Genomic DNA, 12,054 nt, shown 5'->3' on the forward strand with positions numbered 1-12,054 from the left:
TGAAATAAACAGTTTCTCTTTATAAATATAGGTTTAAGAAGAAAAGACAAAAGGCAATTCTCTCTATACAGTAAATAAACATCATCACAAAAAAAGGAAAAAGGCCAAAACTCTTCCTTCTCCATATCACTATGCTTTAATGCAACGAGCATCTATTCCATTTACACATACACATTGGTGCATGCAAATAACTCGTGCATTTCACCAAAATGCACGGCGAGAAGCAATGGAACAGCCCCAACAATCATTTCCATTCCGTCCACGCCCAATGCTTGGACGGGTGAGGTCTGGCGCGCCATTCTGTGACTACTCAAAGAATTCGCTACTAATATCATCTTGAGGGCCAAAAGCCATCCTCTGGAACAGTCGGATTTCTGCAGACTGCGTTCTGGGGCTGAATACTTGGCTCTCCCCCACTCTCATTCCGTTTGTCAGATCTGTGGTAGCCATTGTGTCCAATGCTCTCACCACCTGAACAGCATATACAGATTGATAAAAATAACAAATGCCATTCCATCCATGTTTGTTTCTTATGTGCTAATGATTTGCTGTAGTAACACTGTTATTACCTGTCCCATCTTTGGTCTTTTGATAAATGAATGGCGCACGCATGCTGCTGCAGCTTCAATCATCCGAAACATCTCACTCTCGATATATTGTTTTTCAAGCCTTGGATCAGCCAACTTCTCAAAGTCTTGTGTCACAATTGCTTGAGATAGCAAAGGCCGAGCCTGCAACGAATTTGGTTTAATGTTTCCAATTTGGCAGCTGTATTAAAATAAAGAGAGATTACTAGCTAACAGAAATTACCATGCAAAAATGCACCTTTTAGCTAGTACAATTATTTGCTTGCTAAATGTAGTAACTTAGCACTCAAAACATACATAAAAGAAGCAACAGTACCCCAGCACATATACCACACCTCAAGGCTGATTTATTTCCTCCTTTCTACTCGAAAGCCCATCATAGGATACTACCTACAGGGCTATAATCACATTAATAAAATAGATATAGAATGGATTGTTTGATTCTCCGTATACACATGTAGCCCATGCTGCAATTGCTAGAGAAAATATGTACTACCACTTGATACAATGTCTGAAGTAATTATGTTGCATACAACATGCGTTCAGAAATTCTACTACATTCACTCCTGGATCCTATTACCATCAGTACTAGACACAAAACAACTGAAACATAAACAAAATCAAACAAACAGTTGTTTTGGAGGAGAAACTACCCGAAATCTCAGTTTTTTATTAATTCAATAGAAGCATTCTAGTCTAACAGCTCAAAAATATTGCAACAGCAATCAAGTGGCACAAATGGATGCAAAAATATGGGTTGACCAAGTGGCAAAAAGATGGACATGAATGCAAAACCAACTTAATCCATTTTAAAAACACTCATGCATGCTAAGGCAAGGATTCTCAGGTATTACGACATATAGTTGCACACGTCTATCCCTGTGGATTATGTATAAAACATATTGATAAACTTACATATTCAACTAAGCTCTCAGCCTCTAATGGTCCAGATTTATCTACAGGCTTGCGTCCAGTAATTAACTCTAAAAGCACAACTCCGAATGAATATACGTCGGACCTTTCAGTCAACTTGCCACTAGATGCATATTCAGGAGCCATGTATCTGAAACCCCAATAAATTCAGGTATAAGAGAAAATCAATACTTAAAATGCTTCAGCTAGTTTCCATGAAAACATCACCACCAATGGCAGACGACTTACCCAAAAGTTCCCATAACACGTGTGGTAACATGTGAATTTGTATCCAAAGCTAATCTAGCCAATCCAAAATCAGAAACCTAGAAATGTAGAAAGACAAGAACTGAAGAGTACTTGATACTCTAAATAGGTATTTGAATATAAACATATATCGTCTGCAAGAAAATACACATACCCGAGCTTCAAAGTTACTATCTACAAGGATGTTAGATGACTTTATATCTCTATGGATGATACGAGGATGGCCTGAAGATCCACCAACATACGTTAAATTAATATTCTGTTACAATATACGTACAATATATGCAAATGAGCTATTCAAATGTCCAGAGTAGTAGGTAAATGTAAAGTACCAATTCTGTATTCTATTTGTATCGAACTACTCTGTCACTAAATGATGGAATATTTATCAATCCCTAAAAAAATGCCTCTAGTTTCTTTACACAGAAAGAGAAGAAAAACTATAGACCAATTAAGATGAAAATCACAAAGTCGTGCTTTAAGCATATTCTGATTGGCCAGAGTATGTAAACATCTAATTATGGGCACTATGAAATAAATTATTCTATCATGTTGTCATTGTTAGAGAACACCTAGTTCGTAAGTGTTAGAGCAAGAGAGATGAGAAATTGAGAAAAAAAGGTTGTAACAAACTTCACAAAGAATATTCCTTTTAACTTCCAGTAGCGCAATCCTCCTATCCATTCAAGTAGATGCTTTCTTCTTGCAGAACTATTTGGAAGAAGTTAATTCACTCTATTGTCCCTACTTTGAGGAACATGGAGAAAAAATTTGAGGCAACATCTTATCAAGTTTAGATCAACATCATCACAATGTCTATGATACTGCTATTTTATGTCTTTGTTTCTGAGAAAATGATAATATTTCAATTCAATTTTTACTTAAGTCCAGTTTACAGTATATGCCTAAAAATGGCAAAAATGTGGCTTGTTTTAAGTTGAAGGGAGGATAAAACAGACTTTCTTTCAACAGCGAAATATATCTTGGCAAGAAGTAGAACAAGCTTAAAGATGTTAAATGATAAAAAACAAAAAAAAGTTAAATAGCTTACAATCTTCGTGAAGGTAAGCTATTCCACGAGCTGCGCCCAGAGCAATCTTTACACGTACAGCCCAATTCAGAACAGGCACACCTTCACCTGAAACAAGTTATTGGAACATAACAATAATTTATGCAGAAAGGAATCCTTCAAAATTGTAAAGCAAAATTTACCGTGAAGGTGGAAATAGAGATTATTATTAGGAACATATTCATATACAAGCAGCCTTCTGTTTTCGTTTACGCAATAACCAACAAGTGTCACCAAATGGCGGTGGTGTATACGACTTATTATCTCAACTTCCGACCTAAACTCCCGCTCTCCCTGCCCTCCGCCAATCTTTAACTGCTTAACCGCTACATCACTACCATCCGCAAAGGTTCCTTTATATACACACCCAAATCCGCCTTCACCCAAGAGATTTTGGGCTGAAAATCCATCTGTTGCCTGGACTAGTTCTTCATAGCTGAACCACGTCCTAGACCTGCTGAAGCCACCAGGATCCTGAAGGGGTGAACATATGATATCTATGCTAGAGCCACTTCTGTTTCTATGTTTTGACATTTGGAACTTCAAAAATGCAGGATCTGGGCACATGGCAGATAACTTTTTTAAATTATTTTCATAAGAGAGGATACATGACCATGCTGATATTTTAATTTGCATGTTCTAATATATTTACCTGATTTGTGGGAAGAGGTCGGCACAATGTAACCACCATTGCGTCCTCTTTTTCGCCATCTCCAACAGCAGCATCCAACCACGAGAAGAAATCCTAATAAACCAAATACTAAAGAAAGTACCAAGTTGGCCTCAACACTAATGCCCTCACCACTAAGATGCTCTGAAAATGTTGGTGTATTACTGGAACTATTGGTGCTCGGATGGGATGGTGGTGACCGAGAGGGGGGAGGAGGTGGATGTTTTAGCATTGATGGTGCATGTGGTGACACTGGTGGTGAATGTTGTGGAGGTGGAGGAGGTGAGTTTAGTGGAGGTGGTGGAGGTGATTTTCGTGGAGGTGGTGGAGGTGATTTTTGTGGAGGTGGTGGAGGTGAGCTTTGTGGAGGTGGTGGTGGAGGTGATGTTTGTGGAGGTGGGGGTGGTGAGCTTTGTGGAGGTGGTGGTGGAGGTGGTGAGGGTGAGGGTGGTGGAGACAAACCTGCTGGGGGCTCTGGTGGTGGTGAACTATTAGGGGGCATGAGTGTTGGTGATTCCACAGCAGGAGGTGGGGGACTGTTTAATGATGGAGGCAGGGGTGGAGGGTATTCAGTAGTAGGAGGAGGCGAATATTGAACATCTACTGGTGGAGGCGGTGCAGAGCTAACTGGTGGTGTAACAGGAGGTGGAGGTGATACTAGAGGCGGTGCTGAGCTAACTGGTGGTGGACTTAAAGACGGAGAAGCCATGAGTGGTGGCTCGGGCAGTGGTGGAGGAGGTGGGATTGGGGGAGGGGAACTCTTCAGTGGTGGCAGTAATGAACCCTGAGGATCATCAGGAGGAAGAGGAGGTTGTGTAGAAGATGCAGATGACATCTCACCAGCCACCAACAACCCCTTGATACACTAACTTTGTCGCTACTTCTATACACAAATTTACTTACACTTGAATATCATATACAAATACTACAATGTAGCCAAGCAATTACACTTCTCCGAACAATCAAACCGTCAAAAAATTGCGATCAAACTACAATTCCCTTTCACGCACCTAGTCTATAATCATGCATGAATCACTGATTCTCACGAACTTAGGAAGCAAAAACACATGGCAAATCGGCAATCGCCAAATGAAACAACGATCACCACGATCTGCAGGGAAAGCAGTACTCAAATCCCCAATTCTACGCAAGACCTAGTCGGCAAAACGTCAATTAACGTCATAGTCCGACTGAATTCCGATACAGATATCACGTAAATCAGTGTACACAGCTGCAGGATCACAACTTTACTATTTACACAAATCAGGAAAATAAAAAATCTCACACTTGAGAATCACTGCAACGAGATGCCAAAAGCAGCCATGCATCGGAAAAGACATGACAGATGTGTGACATAAGATTAACATGCGAGAATTTTTCTGAGCTTTCAGTTTCCATGGTAGATTCTCCACATCACAAATCTGGAGTGCTAATTTTTTATTTATCTGTGTGAATGCATGAAAATGGATTATTGTAAATTGTTTGATCACGAAAAATTGGGGTCAACAACAATTCTTTCTCTCCATAACTCCTTTTTTTTCCTTCTCTTTTCACAATTTCTCACTTTATGTCCTTAATTATTGTACTAGCAGTTATTCCTCAGAATTAAAAGACTTTGATTGCTAACTCTTATTATAAATTGTGTTACTATATTTCATCACACTGCATATACTAAGGCTTATCAATTCAATATTTGCCACAAGATCGGTTGTCAAGTTCTATTTAATCTTCAAATTTTCTAAAACCAAGTTTAATAATTCTTTAGTCAAATAAAAAAAAATTAGTCATTAAAGTCTCCGACGCAGTTCATAATAAAAACGATCATTCGACTTATTATTGATAATTCACAAAAAGTACTGCTTTTTCTTATAATAATAACCTACAAGAGAAGTATCACTGCATTATTAAAACTACTAAAACAAGGTCGTCTCTCAGGGAAAGAAGGAACTCTGTTAAAATACGCGATTTCTGCTCAGTCTTCCTCGGCGTTGCTCCTTGTCAGGAACAGCCGAGGATGGCGACAGAAATATAAGATGACTAAACTTAATTGATAGCTAGTCCAGCGAGATGGATTAAGGGCCTAGTTAGGCCTATTTGTTCATCTCGAATTTCTTCTGGAAATGATTTCGGCTGCCCATCTTTTCCCGATTTCAGTTTGAAATTTTCCTGCAACGAACAAAGATAACTATGCATTATTAATAAGAAAATGTATAGCTTAGTGAAGAAGATAATTTTTCATCAGACTTACCTGCAGTTGACAGAAAGAATTCGTCCAAGATCTTCCCATGCTCTGCTAGATAAAACACTTACCATCAGATAGTATTCGGTTTCAAAATTCAAATTTCTGAGACATCCTTGAAACTTTGAAAATATACCACTAGCAGTCTTTTTAATAGAAAAAAAATTTATGAATTGTAGATCATAAAGTGCATAAATTATACGCCAAGAATCAAATGACAACTCATTTGACCTGTTTCGTACTCTAACGCCTGTAGAATCATTTCAACCTGAAGAAATATTAGACGATTAGGTACACAAACTGAGATAAATAAGTTGAAAGAAAACATGAACTGCACAAATAACAGTACATACAAGGAGCTGCATCAAAGAAAGAAGGGGACAACAGAAGAAGGAAATACTTAATTTTCTTTTACATGTGAAATGAATTATGCTAAGTTGTGAACATTAATAATCCTTCTTCTGCTTCAAAATAAATTAGATGACGTGCAGAAATGACAAATGTTCCAAATTTTGAATTCTAAAATAACCAAGGATGAGGAGATAGCTTATATGCTGCCCTACTAGAAGCAATTCAAGCCTCCACGTCCTGGTCAACGAAAGTATACAATATATTTCTTGAAGCCGATAGCACTGGAGAGTATGCGTCACAACATTGGTAGAAATATCACGTCTCAGACAGAAAAGCATAATAATCAGAACAAGCTTAGAACAGAAGCAACAAAAAAGGCCAAAATGCGAGTTGATAAAAAAAAACCCCACTAGATACTATTGAGATATTTCAGCATCCGGATGGGACTGAAAGATTAACACAATCTTATTAGAATCAAACAGAGATGCAGCATTACATACTTTATCAAAATCTTTCACAAGGTTGGCCTCTAAAGATGAGTTGGTTTCGTACTCTTGCCATAGTTCTTGTATTTCTTCAGCTGCCAAAAAAGGTTCACGATATCACATCTGATACAAGAACACAGACTATAAGTATATATATAGCATTAGAGCTTAGTCAAACCCCTCATCCCGCCACCAAGAACCTTGCACATTTCATCTAACGCCTCTTGCTCCATTCTACTCTTTTCATGCTTTGGCACACCATCAGATGGGGTTATATCTCCAACAATGGCTACAAACGTCAAGACAACACATACTTATTCATGTGATCATGTCGAGTATGAGAATGACAAATTGATGACAAAAGTAATTTCCAAAGTCAAAAGAATTAAAACCCTATAACAGGAAAGGAGGACTGAATAACAAGGCAAGAGGCATAGGTCCTCATGTTCTTAAACAAGCTAATATTATAGTCCCTGAAATCTAACCCGGATTAAAATCAGCACCTGTGTTAGCTCAGAAGAAGTAAATCAAGTAGAAACATTGTGACTTGACAGTTCTTAAGGCATATAACTTATTTTAGCAGAATTTTGATCTCCACATAGTAAAGTTTACTGCTGACAATTTTTCCATAATAAAAAATTATATTGGGAATACACAATGTTCCAATAGCTCAATTTCAGCCTCAAACTCTATTGTGAGCTAATCACAGTCATTATTCTCAGAAGTATGGAAGTCAAACTGGATACCTAGAAGTTGATAGAATAGGAAACAGAAGATACATAGATTATAGAAAGCTACAAAATTATTATATCAGCATAATTATCATGGTTAATTCTACAGAATTATATGTTATACACAGAAGGGGATGGACGGGTGAGATAAATGTAAAAATGTTACTTCTGGGAAAAAAGGAAAATAAGTGTTTTTTTTTGAAACATTACAGCTCCACTACTAGGCCAAGAAAATTCAATTGGATCAAGAATATACCTTCTGCAATGTCATGAACGATTGCTATCTTGATACACCTGTTTCATGGTCAATAAGAAATAATGTGAGTGTAACATTGGTGGCACTGTAGAGTGTAGAAGCAAAATCAATTAAAGTACAACCGTTCCCTGTTGACGCCAGGAGCATCATCAGCAATCAAAGCCATCAATGACATTCGATACATGTGATCAGCTATTGATTCAGGACCCTTTATGCCATGATTCAGCCATCCTTTCCGTTTCGTAGACTAAGTGCATGTGAGAGGGAGACAGGGATCAAAGGAAACGTTTATTATAGCAGCCGGGAGATAACATCAAAACGAAAAGTTTGACAGCATTTAAGAAAATAGCTTAAGGGTCTTCAAATAGAAACCAGACAGCCGTCTACTAGTCTTAATTTGATGCATGATCAATCTATGGTTGATTCACAATGACCCTTCTCTTAACATAAAATATACTGGCACAGAAGGCATCCCAACCTCCATATCGAAATGGTCATGAATATTGATGCTTCTATTATCTATAGGTGGCTGTAGTGTACACAAAATATTTCCCTGATTTCCAGGAATTGTCCTAAAACTCCAACAACGGGCTCTCTCTTAGCAGAAACTCGATCAAAACACACTGTAAAATTGTCTACATCCGATTAATTTCTATCGTATACCTAGTAAAAACCTCCTAATTAGCAGGAAAAAAGATAAATACACCACCAGAAGTCCAGAATACACAATTGTCGAAGCCTTAAAAAACAATCTAAGCACAGCCAAATTATCAACTGATTCACACATTAGCGCAAATGGCGAAAACATGCAAACCTTCAAGCGATGACACAATGTGAGAAAATCAATGGCAGCGCAAGGAGACGGAGACTCATGCGAACTTTCCGCGCTTCCTGGCCCCGATCCAGAGCCGGGAACAGTATTGACGGAATCGAGATTCGGGTTGTTGGAATTAGCTGCGACGAGTCTTGGGCTCGGCGAGTCTAGGCAAAAAGAGACTTTTATGGAGAATTTGTGGGAGAAGAGATATTTTTTCGGATTCGCGGTTGTAATGGAATATGGGGTTACTTTAGCAGCAGCTACTGACGCCATTGTTGCTAGCGTTAAACTGGTGGAAACAATAAACTGAAACTTGTTTATGAATGCAACAGAATCAATTTTTGTTGCAGCAGTAATTTCCTCCCTAATTTGTGCCTTTCTGGTCACCATCTTGTCCTCATTCTAATTTGGAAGATATTTGGGGTCAAATTAGAAATACGAATTTTATGATGATTCTCTTGCAATTCTGTGTCTACGGAATCAATTGAGCTGCTCCTACGAGCAAATACTCCCTTCGTTCCATAATAGGAGTCCTATTTAGTTATGTCACAAGTTTTAAGAAAGGTAGAGAAATATGAGTTAAATAAGTTGATGGAATATAAGTCTCACGTATATATATACTTCTTATCCATTAGATTAGAAGATCTAGTGTTGAAATAATGTCACATGAATTATATTTTAAATAAAAAAATTAATAAATAAAATTAGAGGGTATTTATGTTAATTCTCTCTCATTAAAATCATCTTAAAACTTTAAATTTACGTAACTCTCTCGGTTTAAATTATTTTTTCGCAAAAAATATATCAAATTAAAGATAATTTTATAAGGATTCCAACGAGATCTCAATTGCATATGTTCCGACGACGTTCGGATGATGAAATTTGATAGTATTTTTTATTTTAATTTTCGTAAATGTTGATAACCAGATTTTTATTTACAAATACATCAAAAAATTTCAATAAAACCATGTAAAAATCTCAATAAATATGTGTTGATATTTTCTTGTACTAGTGTTGATATTCTTCCAAATAAGAGAATAACATGGATAAGAGCATCCATAACTCTGGCCTGGAGCCCCCAAGCCTCCTCCACGTCATCATTCTCCTAAATTTGAGTCTCATGCCACAACTCCTCTAAGCCCGTAGGCCCCATCTCATGCCACAACTATTAAATTGCACTGTTCACAACCCCGACTTATTTTATTTGTAAAAATTGAAAACCTTGAACAATTATAATACGGGAAATTCATTTTTAATTCAAAAATAATAAATTATAATCTAAAATATTAAAAAATTGAACTAAATAAGAAAATCAAAATGAGAGTTCCACTTCTAAATTTTCAACATACAACTATAAATTATATAAACCGAAAAAAATGAAAAAGAAAGAATCAAAATAGTCTCTACTTCCCAATAAAAATAAGAAAATCAAAATAGGCTTCACTTCCCAACATCTATGTATGCCTCTTCACTCTCCCTCTCCATCCTCTTCCTCTTCCTCCTCTTCATTTCTTCTTCCATTCGCTTCAAGGACTAAATTCCAAATGCGAAAAAAATCAGAAAAAAAAAAAAACAAAAAACAAAAAGGAATGGGATTTGGGGCACTGCCCAGGAGGCTCCAACCCTGAGCCGGACAGCACCTGGGCACTGCCCAGGCCACAACTTTGCACTATTTATTAGCACTAAAAATACCTGCAAATTTACAGGGTAGATCTAGTATAGCTAAAGGTCAGTATCGGGATATCGAACACAGGGAATAAGTTTGCAACTGACTACCATATACTACTAAGCATCATATACTATTTAGAGATACGGGTATTTTTGGTTTTGGTTTTATATACTAGACAAAAATATAAACAAATAAAATAATACTCCTCCGTCCCGCTCAAGATGACACGTTTTCCTTTTTAGTTTGTCCCAACTAAGATGACACATTTCCTTTTTTGGAAACTTTATCTCTCCAATTAATATACTCAACCACTTTTTCTCACTCTCATTAAAATATTCATCTTTCTTTATCTCTCTACTTTAATACTTACACCCACATTTTCTCTCTCCAATTAAACACTTTAACCAATAACTCCTAAAATTCCGTGCCGGCTAAGCAATGTGTCATCTTAGCCGGGACGGAGGGAGTACAAAACAGGCTAAAGAATTAGAGTTTTAGGATCCAACTACTACAACCTAGTGATGATTAATCTCATAAAACCTTTACCTTTATGTGTCTCCAGGATTATTAGGAAAGTCGCGATTATCAGATAAGCCCTCTCTCGAGTATACCTATCCAGTAGATTAGACTCTAACTATCAAAGTCTTCTTCCAATAGATTAGATTCTAACTCCTTAAGTTCCTAAGACTCAAGCCCTCACAAAGGGTCCCCTCTCTCGAGTGCAGATAAACTTATGTGTTGTACTCGTTCCTTTTATCACGAAAAACTAGCTATCTCTCGATTAATCTAGTTAGACGGACATAGTTCTAAAGTTGGCCGACAAAAGAACAATAAAAGCACAAGAACAAACAAAACAATCACAAGAGCTAGGAAAAGGTTCAATTCAATAAATCAAAACATGTTCACAATAATTTTCACCAAAAAATCTACAAATGATGTTTAACTACTCATAGACAAGTAGTGAAAACAAAAATAAAAGTACTAGACATGAAAGAAATTGATATAACCCAAGGTTGAATCTTCAATCTTCTCTTGCCTGGATCTGCAGAGCTCCGTTGCAGTGAAAGATGGATGAATTATGTATAGAAGATGGAAGGGAAGAATTTGTAGAGGGGGAAGGATTGGAGGCCTGAGATGGGATGAAGGAAGTTGTAGAGATGGAGAAGGATTGAAGATTCTGAGATCGAGATTATGAATTAGGTTTGGGTATTTATAGTTAAAAAAAAGGTTTAGGCATGGTAAAAATTATCCTCCAAGAAATATAAGAGATTATTTTCGAATTCTGTAATTAAAAGGAGAGATTTGAGCAATAATTTCTCTTCCTTGAATTCCTGTCTAATTTCCGTCAGCTTTGACTGCGCAATGTTCATAGAATGGTCATAACTTTCTCTACAAAACTCCGATTGAGACGCTCAACATACCCACGCGAAGCTCTTTCGAAGACGAAGAGAATGGTATGTAGTAAGCACCGATTGGACTTCAAACACGCTGGCAGAATGGGCTCGAACAGAGACTACTGCACCTTGGCCTTTTTGCACATTTTTTCTATCTTTATCTATCACTTATCAACAAACACATCAAAAATACCAAATGTATAACATATGCAATTTAAGAACATAATTTGCATGATTGACATTTAAAACGAGTCAAATCTAGCTTTTAAAAACATGCAAAATCCGTGTTTTTTACTCGGCTGCGGGCTAGGACAGGACCCAGATGCGGTCCAGCCCGCAGCGTTATTTATGCCCTAAGAGGGACTATCCATGCCGAACATGGCAATCAAACAAGCAGCAAGTGGGAATGGATCGTACTCCATAATTTACTGACATATTAAGACAAACTAAACTCGTGCTCTCCACCTACATAAGCAGAGACCCTATTGGTAAATAGTAAAACATTAAAATCAACGGTCGACATTGAATCTAAAAAAAATCATACAAGTAGTGTAGGCCATGTTGGCAAGTCACATTTAATAATTTAATTAGATTGATAGTCCAAATT

General features: G+C 37.2%; 2 protein-coding genes across 4 annotated transcripts; both read right to left on the bottom strand.

Annotated features, from left to right (window-relative positions):
• On the bottom strand, positions 1–5,195 carry LOC125215457 (proline-rich receptor-like protein kinase PERK10). Of its 2 annotated transcripts, XM_048116877.2 has the most exons (8): positions 3,488–5,180; positions 2,979–3,392; positions 2,818–2,904; positions 1,921–1,991; positions 1,749–1,825; positions 1,503–1,650; positions 570–731; positions 1–471 (listed from the first exon to the last, which is right to left on the bottom strand). In XM_048116877.2, the coding sequence occupies exons 1-8, from the start codon at positions 4,338–4,340 to the stop codon at positions 307–309; spliced, it is 1,977 nt and encodes a 658-aa protein (XP_047972834.1). In that variant the 5' UTR covers positions 4,341–5,180; the 3' UTR covers positions 1–306. The 2 variants fall into 2 exon arrangements, with proteins under 2 accessions (XP_047972834.1, XP_047972835.1); XM_048116878.2 differs by lacking the exon at positions 1–471 and having other exon boundaries at positions 633–768; positions 3,488–5,195.
• Positions 5,196–5,314: 119 nt separating this feature from the next.
• On the bottom strand, positions 5,315–8,763 carry LOC125215458 (uncharacterized). 2 transcript variants are annotated; one of them, XM_048116880.2, is made up of 8 exons: positions 8,382–8,763; positions 7,690–7,814; positions 7,568–7,605; positions 6,759–6,869; positions 6,596–6,675; positions 5,976–6,012; positions 5,754–5,795; positions 5,315–5,671 (listed from the first exon to the last, which is right to left on the bottom strand). In XM_048116880.2, exons 1-8 carry the CDS (start codon positions 8,655–8,657, stop codon positions 5,604–5,606), a joined length of 777 nt encoding a protein of 258 aa, XP_047972837.2. In that variant the 5' UTR covers positions 8,658–8,763; the 3' UTR covers positions 5,315–5,603. The 2 variants fall into 2 exon arrangements, with proteins under 2 accessions (XP_047972837.2, XP_047972836.2); XM_048116879.2 differs by lacking the exon at positions 5,976–6,012.
• Positions 8,764–12,054: the final 3,291 nt, after the last annotated feature.

This window comes from Salvia hispanica, chromosome 3 (assembly GCF_029641045.1).
Source record: "Salvia hispanica isolate PSC_SH4W2 chromosome 3, Shi_PSC_v1, whole genome shotgun sequence".
NCBI lineage: Eukaryota > Viridiplantae > Streptophyta > Magnoliopsida > Lamiales > Lamiaceae > Salvia > Salvia hispanica.